Here is a 15516-nt window from a genome sequence, read left to right as displayed (position 1 = left end):
ACATACCTTTTGTTACGTAGTCGCTGATACATTTGCAAATACAACACAAGACAAAACAAAACTTGCTGATGAAACCATCCTTGCTGATGTGTCATGTTTTTAACTGTATGTCCACATAAAAACCTGCTTTAACATGAACTTTGAACTCTTATGACCAACATGATAATGCAAAGAGTGCTTCTGATTAAATAAAAAAGACTTAAGTGAAGACTTTATTTGATTTGACAAACAGCTAATGACAGTGCAGTTAAGAAGATGGAACCATATCTGAGTTTAGCGAGTGCAGACTAAAAGGTATCTCTCACACACACACACACACACACACTGACACACACATGGACGCACACACAGTAATCTCTTTTTCTGGATTAAAGCTCTTCTTTGGGTTTGTCGGCTTTTTTTGCTTCTTCAGCCTTCATGGCCTCGGCGTACTTCCTCCTGTCTTCATCCTCCTGCAGACACAAAAGAAGCGAGTTTATTTTTAACACAGACAGAAGAAGCAGCTCAAACAAACTCAAACCACTGCGGGAGACGCTGATGTTTGTGGGATAGAAAATGAAGGGAATGATTTACCAGTATTCTATACTTTTTGGCTTCTTCCATCTCTTTATCCAGAAACTTAATCAGGTCCTTCAGCTTCCTTTTACCAGTGTAAACCACCGCCTTAAAGGAACACAGATATATACTGAGCATTATTACACCAATATATGCCAAGTTCCCCCTAATAGAGCAGAGATAACACATAAAATATCACATGTTCAGCAGTAATTTGACTATAACTTGTTTCTTAAATGGTTAGATTTACAGGAATATAGTGAATGTATCCTCTTGTGCAGGTTCTCTTATTAGCAGTTTTGGATCTGAATGTAAATTTAAACTAGGACACATCTTTACACAGTCAAATAATCACAAGGAAAAACAGACAAATATTGATTTGTCTAAAGAAATAACTGCGATGCTCCCTACCCTTTCAGCGTACAGACCAGGGAACAGGCAGAGCGACGGGTACGAGCCCTGCATCGACATGTTGATGTCATTGGCCGAGGCGTCGATGCGAGCGACGACGACGTTCTCTCGCTCCTTCAAGGCCTCGGCTAACTCCTCCCACAGAGGAAACACAGCAAGAGACGCCTTACTGTAGGGAACATCTGAAATACACAATGAGTATAGATCTGTTAGCATAGGTGGGGACAAGTGGAACACTGGTCACACTGGTACCAATTGGATTGGTTGGCCGAAGTGACATATAAACCTGCATAAATTGAATTTTTGATCTGCTAATCAAGCTAAAAACATAAGTCTGACATATTAAAGCCTTAACAAAGCTGTTAGCAGGTGGAGAACTGATTTCAGGTTGATTATCATGTTATGATAGCAAACAGCTAACGTAGAGGGTAACGTTAGGATAAGCGAGCAAATTTCAATATCAATGTTTTCTACCACACATAAAAGGGGGTAGCATGCTGTTTCACATTTTAAGACACATATATATAATGTTACAATGTCGAATGTCCGGACTAAACGTGGGTAAAGTTTCAGATCTGTAGGTAAAAGTATGTTGGAGTAATCCCCAGGCTTCTCAGCTCAGTCTGCAGGCTGCTGTGAACACCAGGTTTCAAACAGTTTTTTCTACACACAGGCTTCAGAGAGCTGGCCAATCAGAAGAAAGCAGGCTTGTAGGGGCGGGGTTTCTTAAAGGGACAGAGCTGACTGAGTCGTTTAAGGCGGAGGCTGTGTGAGGTAAATTAGTTTTTTTTAATTGTAAATTATCTAAGCTACTCCACAGGTATCACAGAGGGAAATATGAAGTTTGAAATTAGCATAATACCCCCCTTTAAAGTTAAGAAAACTAAAACAGGGTTTTTCTGAGGCTGATTGGCAGACACAGGGCATCAGGAGGGGCTGCTAGCCAGGCTGCAGCTAATGTTAGCTTTGTAGGTTAAGCATCCCTCAGTGTACTCAACCGTCGAAGAATTAAGCAATTATATCCTATTTTTACAGGCTTAGTAGTATACAAGTGTGAAAAAATAATAATATGTATATTACTTTGCACAGGGGTAATCAGTGTGAGCAAAGAGTTTTGGCATCAGAATCAGTGTCAGGAAGGGAAAATTGAATCTGAATATTTGTAGTATTTAACTAACTAACTAGATACTTGTAGTTTTTGAACAAAGAGTGTATTTACATACAGAAAAGGACGAACACCGTCTTGTTGGGGTGAAAGGCAACTTCCTCCAGATTCATTCCCACCAGCTCCTTCACCGGCTGCTCCTCCCATCCTTCAGGTATCGGCTCGCTCTGAATCTTTGGCTGTTACATCAACAACAACACAAACACCTTGAAATCAAGCTGTTTCTCCACGCCCTGTTAGGTATCGCACACTACAGGACAGCGTTTGTTACCTTAGCCGTGCCCATCAGGTAGGACTGGCAGAATGTTTTTATGGCCTCTGCATCCAGAGTTTCAGAGTTCAGCTGATAGGTCACATGGTCTGTCAGGTTGACCATTCGGACGAGAGGAGCCTCGAAATCCCGAACCCGGAAGTACTCCATCATCCTGCCGTTACGCGGCTCCTCCACGTTCACCCACACAAACAAAATCTGAAAACACACAAAGGGGAAGCACTCCACTGAAGATTACTCCAAGAAGATTATTCTAATGCAAGTTGCAGAGCTGCTGAATGAGCGTTTGGTCCCAACCTTCAGCCTGAATGCTTCTGCAGCGCCGTTAAACGCAGAGTAGATCCCTTTGAAGTCAGCAGAGCTTTGTTTGATGAACAGCAGGGCGTGGTTTAACACAGGTGATGATAATATCTGAGTGGCTGTCTGAAAGAGAGACAATAACACAAACGTCCATTTACACTGTAAAGTTTTGTTTGTCTAAACAGCTACTCGTATGTTGTCAGAGTGAGTTTGCAGTGTCGTCCATTGTGAGTACAGTGAAGTCATTCTATCGGAGACCTCTGGCAGTCAAAGCCATATTTCACAATGCAAACAAAACAATACTCCTCCCTAAAGATAAAGAAGAAAACATTGACTTTATGTGGTTTAGTGAGTGACACGAGATTGCTCCAACTGTCTTGTATTGCTGTAAGTTTTCAGCGCCATTTGTCTGTTAGCTTATTTGTTAGCAGGGTTACGGAATAAAACAACCACCCTGAATTTCATGACACTCGGCGGAAGGGTGACACATGGGCCAAAAAGTTAGACTTTAAAATTCAGTGAATCATCATCAGCAACATCAGCAAGATCAGTATAGTCATCAGCATCAATAGTATCAATAACATTAAGGTCAGAGGTGTTCATAAAGAGCTGGGTCTTTAGTTTCTTCTTAAAGGTGAAAAGGACTCGATTGAATGGAGTTTGGTAGCTCGTTCCACCACCTGGGGACGGCTGAGGAGGAGAATCTAGTTAGAGACTTAGGGCCCTGTTGTGATGGGAGCACCAGGCGCCTTTCATTGACAGAGCATAGCGGACGGGACGGAGTGTAGACCTGGATGAGGGAGTTCAGGTGGGCAGGAGCCGTTTTTTATGCTGTTTTGCAAGCGAGCAACAGGGTTTGAATTTGATGCGAGCGGCGACTGGGAGCCAGTGGAGTGATGTGTGTTGTTCTGGGTTGATTAAAGACCAGTCGCGCTGCTGCGTTCTGGATCACCTGCAGAGGTTTGAATGTGCATGCAGGGAGGCCTGCCAGTAGGGAGTTGCAGTAATCAATGCGTGATGTCATGCGTGAATGTTACACATACTGTACATCTCCTCAGCCCGCACAGCTGTGAGATCAGCATATTTGTTTGTTTGTTTTTTCAGAGTACGACTTTTACTGTTTGTGTTTTCTGGATAGGTTGCAAATCAAGGATGCAGATTTTCAATAGGGGAGCAAATGGCACAAAATCAAGCAATATATTTGGCCTAATGTGAAAACAAAACACGTCTTTTTCATCTTCATGTATTTGACCTTCAGATTTACACCCTAAAAACTGACAAAAGACAAGAGCCATTCTTTAGTGTATTACTATAGTGACCATCACAGTTATTTTCAGTACAAAATAAAACCCACAAAACTTGGCTGTAGTGCAGCTATATGCTGTATGTGTGGAAAAAGTGTACATCGAATCTCATACTCCACCTGTCCAGTGTACTCGGTGACCGGGTCCATCTGGTAGACGGTGATAAAAACGATCAGCTCTTCTTTACAAGTCTGAGGCATCATTCTGTAAGCCTGGATGAGCTTAGACTGCAGCAGACACACACACACACACACACACACAATTAAGAATGAATTAACGTCGAAATATCTAACGCATCCACCTGCTTATTGTGATGGTTTAATAATTTAAATCCCATCTCTTGCATCCAAAATGTCCAGAAAGGTAAATAATTGTGTACTAGGTAAACACTGTGGTGTGTTCAGTGTATTCAAAATACCTCTTTAAGCAGAAATACAACATCATGTGTGAGGCCATATTTGCTGATAACTTCATTGTTCTCCGTCACAGCAAAGCTAACACTGGGGAGGTCGATCGCTGCAGCGTAGAACACCTGAACGTACTCGTGGCTCAGCTCCTACACACACATGAAAAACACACACAGACTCTTATTCGGACAAGTGATCACAGTTGAATAGATGGGAAATAAAACAGTTTATATTTACCTTGAAGAATCCAACCACCGTCACTTTCTCGGAGGCCTCTATTTGGCTGAGATCAGTGATGAGGTCAGCAGCAGACCCCGCCCTCCTCTTCAGCCACGTCAGGATGGAGGCCGAATTCTGAGGAACTTAATCACGATCCAGGAAGATTAGTCAGTTTTACCTTCAATATTTCACTCAAACCAAATATGATTCAACATGATTCAACCATTTAGCGAGAGCCTGGAGGAGATTAATCTAGACTAGCATAAAGACTGGAAGCAGGGGAAAGCAGCTAGCATTGCTCTCCTCGAAAATGAATACCTAAATGTATAAAGCTGGCTTTTTCACAGTTTGTATTTCATTTGTTTAGTCAGTACAAAATCAAAAATGTAAAATCAAGTTGGGTTTTAAAGGAGAAGCTAGGCTCGATAGCCAGGCTACGCTAAGCTTAAATAATTTCCCCCCAGCTCTTGTTAACTTAATACCAAGACATCAACAAGATATCAATTTTCTCCTCTAACTTTTGGCTGCTTGCTAAGAGTGTGATGTTAAAACTTCCACTGTAATAATATTAAAGGTGCAGTTCGCCCCTGGAAAAAGCCACTGTCAGTCAAAGCTGGTGTTCTCTGTAATCAATAGAAGCAATAATATTTAAAATTGGCGCCATAGCTGTGGAGAAAGTTGTACAAAGAGCTCGTGGTTTCACCCATTCTACATTCCTACAACACCCAGCGTGCATTGCCCCCCTCCCTCTGAAAGGAACGGCCCAGCGAGGGCGTGGTTAAGTAGGCAAGTTATAGTGCCGCGCAAAAAGTCTACCTGTTTGTTTTGTTCACTCTTTCGACCAGAACAGTTGGTAGAACATAGAGTTCTACCATACTATATATGTCTGCCTGCGTTGTACCGGAGTGTAAGGAGAGCAAGAGGAAAAGAGCTTAGCGAGAGTTTAGCGAGAGTTTAGCGAGCTCCCTGGCTTTTCCAGGGCCCATTGGAGAAGCGGAAAGTGTCCTCCAAAGGCACAGAGCAAAGTTGCATTTTTTTCCCTATCATAACGGCATTAGCTCCCCATTATAGCATGATAGGACTGAGGTTAAAAAATTGGCGAACTGGCCCTTTAAGCCTGATGCAGCCTATGGATACAGCCTATTATTTAGCAAGACAGTAGCATACATTAAGGATATGTTTAGCAATTAGCCTGTTAAATAATAATAATAATAATAAAATAAATCGTTTTTAAACCTCTTGAATTATATTAATGTAAGTACAAAGGATGTACTATGAATTTACAGGTGAGTTGCACATACCAGGGCAGAGTACAGGGTTGTGTTTATCTCCAGAGAGGTACAGTCTGATGGTGTGGTCTGTTGCATTGAGTTCTTTAGCCAGGTCCTTCTCCTTTGATACATCAATCACTGCCAGTTTGACCTCCGACCCCTGAAGCTCAGCAGCAGCCCCCTCAAACGCTGTCAAGACTCGATGGCCTTCGACAGTCAAGGGAGCATCTAGAAACACAGACACAGTTAGTGAGAACAGAGCGTCTTTCACAGCTTTAGATGATGTGTCAACGTGCAGGTCAAGCTGTGTTAATCTTTGTGTGTGTAACTTACAGAAGTGCACAAGAAGCTGCTCGTATTTCCTCAGCGCCCTGTTGAAGTTTCCTTTCCCCAGCTGTAAAAGCCCATCATTGTCAGGGGATGATTCGTCCGCCTGTCGGTCGGGTTGTGTGTCAGCGGCTTCAAACACACAAAGACACAGAGCCGACACCCCCAGCAGCAGCAGCAGTGTCCTCATGACGGTTCAGACTGACACACACTGGGCTCTGGATCAAGCTTGACAGGAAGGTATGGAGGGAGCGGAGGAAAGGAGGGCTGATATGTGTGTGTATTTGTGTGTGTATCAGTGCTGAGCTGGTATTCATGAATGCTCTTCTTATCTGCCGACTAGACTCACCAGTCTGTTGCTGATTAACTTTGCTATCTGAGCCCTGCTGTATCGCTGCTATTGGCTGCTGTTCATATCAAGTGTATCGCTAATATCTCAATGCCCTTGGCCTTACACTGTGGGTCTAAACAAGGTCACAATGGAACGACAAAAGCATAGAAACACACATTTTGCTCACAGAAGACTCACTCATGTATTTGCTGCCATGCAAAATTCATCCACTGGCACAGATGAAAAATAGAAACTACGTCAAAGTTTTGCCAAAGAATCCAAGATAATCTTTTATTACTATCAACATGATAGATTAATAAATATGACAACATTTGTCATGAATAAAGAAAGAAACATTTTGCAGGTATAATGAGCATCCTATTAGAGGTAATAACAGGTAAAATAGGCATGTTAAAAAGTAGCACTAGCGACACAAATATCCTTCAATCACAAACGTCACCCTGTTTTATACCTCATATTAATATCAGGTTTTTATCACAGTATCAAATCTCAATCATGAAAGGAATAGGCCAACATTTGAAAGACACGCCTGTTTACTTTTCTTTCAGAGGGTGAGACTGTTTTCAACCAAATTTTAACATTAAAATCCCGGTTGGTGCTCACTGGGAATTGGTCGATAGAGTTTCCAGGAAGCAAACTAACTCCCCAGAGTCACATGATATGATGTACATTATGATACATGACACGAAAATGTTAACTATACAACAAATGTGAGGCTAATACACTTAATAGTAATCTAAATAGCACTTATCATAATATAACCACTGTGCCAGCTTAACCAAGCAACAGACTTGCTTGCTAACGCTTGCTAGCTAGCAAATAAGCTAACTCGGCTTAAAAACTGTTGCAAAGTCGCTCTCCATCCCGGGTTAACTTTTTCTCACTGCTCCTGTTCTTTCACAAACATCAAGCTTTAAGAAATGACTGTTTGTTTTACCACGAGGAAAAAACATGGGTTAAAGCAGGATTGTACCAGAGAGAATAGGGCTAATTCCGCTAGCCACACAACCTGGCTTATACTGCTAAACTCCATGATGCATTGGATACATTATTGTCTTCAAAAGGAATAAGATCTTGATACCTATACCTATGCTACAGCTAGGAGGTGGTTAGCTTAGAATAGAGACTGGACACAAGTGAAAACAGCTAGCTTAGCTCTCTCCAAAGGTAACAAATCACTGATAAGTTACGTCCTGTACAAAAATGGGGGATTATTGAAATACAGATGTCGTAGCTTTCCTAATTTGTAGTCCCAAGATTTTAAGGATTTCTGACAACAACTGACCTCTCATAGAAGGACTAGCCCACACAACTGTCAACAAAACCTCTGAAATCAATCAATCAATTTAGCTAATGTAAAATGATTCTTACACTGTCTTGGTATCTGCATTTACTTTTTAACAAACTGCTACAAATGAGTAACATATAAAGTATCATTGTGGCTTTTCATCTGGTGTAACAAAGCTCACAGTTATTAGCGAAGCCATATTAGAATATAGCAGCGTTAGCTTCCCTCTGCTTTCAGTCTTCATGCTAAGCTAGGCTAACACTCTCCTGACAGAAGCTATGAGAGGGGTATCAAGATCTATTTCTTAAAGCTACAGATCTGTTAAAGAGACTACAACTACTTAAACACTGTGTGATTAGTTGTAACTTTTAGATATGGTTGTTATTTTCCCTTTAAAATGATTGAAAAGTAATTGAATTGGCAAAAATATAATAAACATCAATGTTGTACATACTGTAAGTGTTCATTTAAAGACGCCATCTGTAGGCGTATTTCTCTTAAACTGAACAAATTAAAGGCACAGAAAACACATTTGAGTTTGAATCATATATATTTTAAATCATAATTCTTAAGTTATCATACATCAAATTATAAACAGGTTTAAACTTTGGATGGAAAAATCATTTCTACAGCAACAAAAAAGGTATAATTTAAATGTATTCATAGTCTTGCGCAGGTGTTTGTAGAGTTACTTCGGTTGTTGTGAGCGGTAGCAGATTGTCTCCTAAAGGCCCTGCACAGCCACAAAGCTGATCATGAGGTCATGTTGAAGCCGGGCAGGGTTTACACTAGAATCAGCTCACCTGACTTCCATGTACTTAATAAGATAATAAAGGTGTTATATTTACAGCCGTAACAGGTGCAATAAAGCTAACAGTAGAGTGTGGGAGTGGTCAGCAGAGCAGCTTGTACACGCCTACGCAGTCCTGAGAAAAGGTCTAATCCACTAAAATGACTGTCTGGATTAACCCGGGGCTTGCCCGGACTTTAAAAGAACAAAAGCAGAAAAATAATAAATAATAACAGCATGTCAAGACAGTGTAGCTTTGTTGGCTTCAGCAAAGAAAAAGAAGAAAGTCGAACATTCACAGCTGGACAAATACCTCCTTCATCGTTATAGTTAACATCAGTTTTAGCTGAATCTGCATTAGAAACAACAACAACATATTTGTTCTTTAAGTTTTTAAATATATGAAATCAATCAAGTCAATTTAATGTAAAATCAAAATGATGAATTGAAACCCTGTAGACTACTGGACATCATGTGTCCTGTGAGTCCCATTATTCAGCCTTGTGTTGGTATGTTTGTACAAATGCTAGGACAAATCCTTCTATTCAGTAATTTAAAGTTATAATCTGGAAGATCTTTGTTTCGTTCTCTTTGGCGGCACATATGGTGATAAACAGGAGCACACTTCCCAGATATCCAGACAGTGTTGCATGTGTGACGTCCACAGTTGGCTCTGGTTGTAACTCTTGATTTTCCTCGCTGACGGTCGCTTTCCTTTTTAGACTGTTTGCTTCATCTGAGCGTCGAATTTGTTTCTTTTTCTTTTTGGATTTTCACCTATTTTTGAAGTTGTATCTGTAGTCATCCATCTTTGTTTGTTTGTTCAGCCATAATAGATTACTGTTTACTCATAACACTTGCAGAAACTAGAAAAGCAGCCACTTAGCTCAGCCTACCCTCTCTGGCAAACCAACCACTGCTGGGTGATGGAAAACACGTCACTAACTAGGCACCACAGACACACAGTCTGTAATACTGCAAATGCAAAGGCTTTCATCAGTGGGCCATAGGCTCAATCATTATCGTGTTACCTCATTCGGCAATAGATACAGACTTAACAGACATTTATTTACATGAAAATCTCAGAGATTATCACTTAAAATTAAAAATCCAGTGCAAGTGTTTTTGCCAAGTTTACTACTATGCGTTAGAAATTATTGTGCACTAAGGATGCCTAAAATGTTCAAAAATATGCAATTCAATCATCTCCAGCAGTCAGAGATGTAATGTGATAAGAAAGACCATAATAAAAACGGAAAACAGGAGGTCTTTAAGTATCGTATAGACACCCCTTGTGGCTGATAAAAGACAGGAATTTCCAGTATTGTGACGGTCACTAGTTTCACAGTGAAAAAGATGTAAAAAAAATTAAGTATAAACTTCTCAAACAGCCCCCGTCCTCTTCTGCCCGTCTCTATGTCTGTATAAATCTTAGATTACACACTTTAATGACCTAAATACACTCTTACTTCCCTCTGTAGCTCGTGCAGTGAGCAGTTAGCATGCCTAGCTTACGACATACTTTCTCTTCATCTACATTGTGACAAAAATATTTTATGAATGTTATGAGATTTTGGTTGACCCTTGGAGGAGAGGGGTCGTATTACTCCTGACAGTGTCATCTCGTGTACGTGTGCAGATGGTTTCCACACTGCGGGCAGGAATGATGTGCATCCTGTAGGCTACGAACCATGAAGGGAATCAGACAGAAACCACAGACCAACCTGAAACACACACACATGCAAAGAGGAAACACAGATGAAGCTTTGTTAAGGTTGTTTTTGCATTCTGACGTGAAACACTCATGCATGTGTGGGCATGTGTGTTTTACCCCATCAAAGTGAGGAGGAGGCACATGCACCAGGCAGCCCTCCCGGGCAGGTATGTGACTTTGGTGGTGACGACGCGGTGGCAGTGCTGGCAGCGCACCACAGCAGGGACGTCTCCCAGATATGTCAGCGCGACAGGAACAGGCTGCGGCTGGGTCACGACTGGCTGAGTTTGTCTGCCGCTGACAGGCGACGTTACACCGACTGGCATCAGAGGGTACAGGGAGGACGGGGGAGGGTATCAGGAGCAAAACAAGATCAGTATTTTCACCTGCTCAGTTGGAGCGTGTGTGTATGTTATTTGGAGAAAGAGTAAAGATGAAGCTGTAATACTTTGTGTAATTGGATGGATTGTGACTCCAGTGTTTCGGGAAGGTGTCGACGCAGCAGTTGGCAGCCGAGGTGGAGTCAGGACAGGAAAAGGATCCGGCTGGACTGTAACTAGAAAGAAAGAATATTCTTACAGTGCGAGTATAAAAAGTTATTTTGTCTCTTCTTTTCAGGCCTCCATCAAGACTGAAACTGTGTTTTCATTCCCTTTAAGAGAGAATTACTGAAATAATGTTGCGCGCCAACCATGCACAATTTCCTTTTTATTTATTTAACCGTTATTTTACTCATTTTCAAAATAAGACCTGGCCAAGACAGCAGCATAAAAGTGAAAAACACAACACTACAACAACAATGAAAACACAGAAGATTAGGCTAAACATACACGTGTCAAAACATTATACTGCCTACTCACAGTTACAAGAGTCAATCGAGTCGTTCAATGATGTCGAACAATGATGGTTCGAGGCCGTGTGTGACATTAAAAGTTAAGACAAACTCTCTCATGATCACTTATTTTAAATATAGAACTAAAAACTAATCAGAACTGTTTTCATTGATCCATATTTACTTGGATTTTTATCAGGACATGTCACGGCCATGAAATACTGTGGTCAGCTCGGCAGTCTTTCTCAGTCCTCACCAGATATTGGTTGTGATCAAAGGTTTTTTAAAAATAGCCCCCATATTAAAATGCCCGTGTCTGCTAGACATAAACACAGCCAGTTCAGTCAATGATCTCAGCCGCTCGGCTGTGTTTGTGTTGTTGGAGCCTTTTGGGGATCTTGTCCTGCAAAGACCAGACAAATTAATCTGCCTTGGTGTGTGCTCCACCTTTTCCTGTGAGTTAAACTCTAGTATATTTATTGATATATTTGCACTAAGTAGCAGGTATACTGCGCTCGATATTGCTGGCTTGTTAAGTTCAGTTCATTTAAGTATTCGTCGGCCAGTGCGTGGGAGTCTGGATTGTTGCTGGCTTTTCCCTAGAGAGATTAGGTAGACCGTAGTGAGACCTCAGGTGAGCAAGCGGTGAGTCCACTGCTTCTTCTGATAGTCTGATAAACAACTACAGTCAGTCACCAACACAAAGAGAATCTCACTCGAGTTATACTAGCTCATTTGTTAGCTAATGAATAAGCCACAGGAGCAGACTATTTCGCTTTGATCACTTTGCCAACCCCTCTCTCCTCTCCAGCTCCACCCTCTCATCCAAATATGGTCACTTCTGGCTCCAGAAAACCAACATGGCGGCGGGCAAATCCTGAACTTGAGGCTTCATTTATGTAGTCAAGAAACCAAGGGGTGACGTCACGGTGGCTATGTCTATTATTTATACAGTCTATGGTTGTGATGCTTAGTTTGTGTATGTGGCTGACCGCATCAGGTCAGTGTTCGCTTCTGTGGGCGATGTGTTACAAGGACTGTCCTCATGAGGCCGATGACAACGTGTTTGAAAGCAGGTGTGCGATACGGACGTAGGTGAGGACAGCAGACGAGCAGCGGAGGAGCAGCCCCGCCTACTCCCTGAATAAAGTATCCAGAGCCATGTAGACAGAGAGTTGCGTCAGTGGAGGTCCAATATGCTCCATGATCCACCATTGCGATGTCGCAACTCTCTCTCTACGGCTGTGAAAGTGCCGTCACTCACTCACTCACTCAGTCAGTCACATACAGACCCGTGTGTAGGGGTTATGCTCAGGTGGGTTTCAATCTACCTGCTTTAATTTGCATATAGAAATGGAAAGTTGAAGATTCTCTGAATATTGTTTTCAAGGGAAAAAAATTGTAGTTGAAAATAAGTTTTAGTCTTTATATGGGACCACATTCAGAAAAAAATACATTTTCAAATTCAGCTTGTCTTGATTGAAATGTGCAAAGAGACACCAGTGAGATCTTCTCTTACTTGCTTCTCCATAGGTGGGAGGAGGTGTTGAGGGAGAGTTGAGGGAGATGTCGTAGGAGGGGGGAGGAGGGATGTTGAATCCCTCTGGGCTCAGAGCAGGAGGGTGGAGACGGGCCTCCTCATATGAAGGAGGTTCCATCAGGAGATCATCCAGTCAGACAGGAAGCTGTGATAAAGAGAAGAGAGCATTTATTCTATGACACTCCTTTACATCTGTTTGTCCATCTGTTGGTTAAAAGCATCTTTACAATTTGTAACCATTCAAATTAAATAGGCTGAAAATGTAAGTAATGAGATGACGCCAGCTGTCTGTGAAGAATGAACAAAAACAGGTCACAGCATCCTCTGGGAAGAAGTCATGGAGGACTCTCATCCCAGGTGTCTACCCCTGAAACAAGGCCAGACTTAAGTTCCAGTATTCAGCTGAAGTCGTCTGTTTTGGTGTTTTTTGCAAACATTAATCCGATGATGAAGAAATGAGGTGATGATTCAATAAAGGCATTTTAAACTAAATCCTTGGCTCGGTGTGAGTGTGCCTGAAGAAGCCCAGTGGCTTCCCTCCTTCGACAGTGAACCTTTAAGCCTTCAAGAGCACCTGGAGCTTAAGCTACCGTGAGCAACCGGTGTCCCTCTTTTTCCTAACAAATTATTTGTTTTTGGTGTCGATCCAAACACAGTTTGGGAAACATGAATATTCAGTCCTACTAAGATGTGTGTAAGGACAATGAAAATTTATATTCAACTAGTAAGGTTCCAGCTAGCAGGCAGCGGTGCTCTCTTCTTCTAAAGTAGTGACGTATAACATATGGAGAAGAACTGCAGTCATGTTGCTTCTGTGCTGTTTCTACAGACTTTTGCAGCAGTCACCTACCCAGTTATGTTAATCAGGGAAGTGATACCTCATTCTTTCATAACTTTTGAAGCATCTCTCCTCTCCAGCGGAAATGTGGCCCTTTTGTTTTGTGCATACATCATTGGCTAGTTGTTTAAAATGCACAGAGCTGTAAACAGGAAATATACAGTTTTTTAATGATCTTGTTTCACACGTATGTACATAATCTTTATACTCAACTGTATCTGTACAACTCTGTTAAAGAGCAGCTCCAGTCATGTGTTAAGACATGTAAAATGCTCTGCTTGAATTAATAAATTGTGTCTGATGTGTTTTTTAAGTTGAATTACCTTGTAAAAATCCTCCCAAGGCATCTCCTCATTCAAAATTCCTGAATCTATTTTGTGCAAGAAAGAATATACTACTTCAGTGGACTTCCTGCAAGGCTTTAACACTCCCTGGTTGGTTTACGATAATTATGGAGCACATTCCTCTAGACTTTCTGACCCGTCTAAAACAGCTGCCATTTTGTCCAGAGGTTTTACATGAAGTTTTGTGAGACATCAGGACCCAACTATGGTGATTATTGTTGTTGTGATACTGTACTACATGACTCACAAGTGTGCAATGGTTTTGTCCTTTTTTGTCTTTTTTTCCCTCCTTACTGTCGCTGAGCTGTGTAGTGTTTTGTTTTTAAATTGTTGTTTCTCTTTGTATTCCTGGATATTCCACCCAATATGCAAATTTCCAACCGCCCCCTCTGTCCCGAAAACAAAACAAGTCTCTGCCATCGTTTAGTGGCAACTTGTTGAAACTTAGCTAGCTTGAAATGTAGCAATTAGTAACGTTAACGTTAGTAGTCAGTAATGAGTTTGCAAAAATTACGATGACGGTTACAGCTGGCTCACGCATCGCCGAAGTGGTTGCTATAGGTTACACATAATGCATAGCGTCACCCCGTCCATTAACGGGATTCGCTCCTTAGGTTTGTGACGTCTCAAACCTGCCAATCTGAAAACGTGTTGTTCAGCTTGTCCTTGCTACCAAGCCAAATATATTGTATGTAAAAAAATAAATAAAATAAAAAAAACTTAAACAAACTGTAGACTGACTCTGACTGCTGCGGCTGAATCTGAAGCTCTGACTCTGTTGTGTGAGTTTCTGGTATCATCTCCTCCCTGCACTTCTACTACAGACCAGACAATAGAGAGTTATGATTCAGATCATGTTGTTTTCACAGTCTGAACTTTTCAAAGAGCAGCAGAGGTTTAAAGTTACACACAAACACACACCGGACACACACACACAGGATTACAGTAGAGCTAATACAATGACAAACAAAATATATATCCTGTCACTGACGTTTGACAAACTTTGATTGTCACTTTCTGCAAAATGTCATGTTAAAAAAATGTGAGTAGTTTCATGTCACTGTCTGGTGTAAATAAATGCTTAGAGGAAGTGTTAGGTTAATAAGTTTAAATCCAGGAGCTTTAAAAAAGAGTTACATAAGAGAAAACTGAAGTCAGAATGTATTTTACATTAAAGGTAAAGTATCTGTAGCATGAAAGCCTCAGTTTCACACTGACGAGAAGTTTAAACACAAAAACAGGTAACACTGCTCACAGATCATCCTGAATCATGTGATCTAACCTCACTGCCTCACCTCAAGATGTGATTTCCTGCCAACATGTAACCTAAAACCGACTGTATCAGCCATTAAACTCCAGCTCACATGGGACGCGTCCTCAACGTAAACAAGAAACATCCGAGCCCGGGGGTCTGATCCGAACAGGTACAGACCCGCGATCCGCCGTGAACACACTCCACACACAGCCCGTAGACTACTACGCGTCCTCCTTCAGTAATTAAACAGAGTGATGCGTGAGATACACGAGAGCAGTGGTCTTACCTGGGACGACGAGGAAGCTCGGCTGGCAGGACACACGTACCATGTTG

At 41.5% G+C, this 15516-nt stretch overlaps 2 protein-coding genes across 7 annotated transcripts; both read right to left on the bottom strand.

Moving 5' to 3' along the window:
* Positions 1–368: 368 nt before the first annotated feature.
* Positions 369–6420, bottom strand: LOC138594243 (protein disulfide-isomerase). Its single transcript, XM_069665268.1, has 11 exons — positions 6237–6420; positions 5934–6131; positions 4651–4775; positions 4425–4562; positions 4126–4233; positions 2700–2825; positions 2403–2600; positions 2190–2310; positions 967–1148; positions 574–663; positions 369–452 (listed from the first exon to the last, which is right to left on the bottom strand). The coding sequence occupies exons 1-11, from the start codon at positions 6418–6420 to the stop codon at positions 369–371; spliced, it is 1554 nt and encodes a 517-aa protein (XP_069521369.1).
* A 2023-nt stretch (positions 6421–8443) lies between these two features.
* On the bottom strand, positions 8444–15516 carry LOC138594246 (lipopolysaccharide-induced tumor necrosis factor-alpha factor homolog). Of its 6 annotated transcripts, XM_069665273.1 has the most exons (6): positions 15224–15446; positions 14670–14746; positions 12726–12891; positions 10823–10930; positions 10492–10693; positions 8444–10384 (listed from the first exon to the last, which is right to left on the bottom strand). In XM_069665273.1, exons 3-6 carry the CDS (start codon positions 12862–12864, stop codon positions 10279–10281), a joined length of 555 nt encoding a protein of 184 aa, XP_069521374.1. In that variant the 5' UTR covers positions 12865–12891; positions 14670–14746; positions 15224–15446; the 3' UTR covers positions 8444–10278. The 6 variants fall into 6 exon arrangements, with proteins under 6 accessions (XP_069521374.1, XP_069521375.1, XP_069521373.1 ...); XM_069665274.1 differs by lacking the exons at positions 14670–14746; positions 15224–15446 and adding an exon at positions 15470–15516; XM_069665272.1 differs by lacking the exon at positions 14670–14746.

The sequence above is a fragment of the Semicossyphus pulcher genome, unplaced genomic scaffold, assembly GCF_022749685.1.
Source record: "Semicossyphus pulcher isolate SPU_LCO1_2020_fin unplaced genomic scaffold, fSemPul1.0.p SCAF_17, whole genome shotgun sequence".
Taxonomy (NCBI): domain Eukaryota; kingdom Metazoa; phylum Chordata; class Actinopteri; order Labriformes; family Labridae; genus Semicossyphus; species Semicossyphus pulcher.
This window is presented reverse-complemented; position numbering and strand designations above follow the sequence as displayed.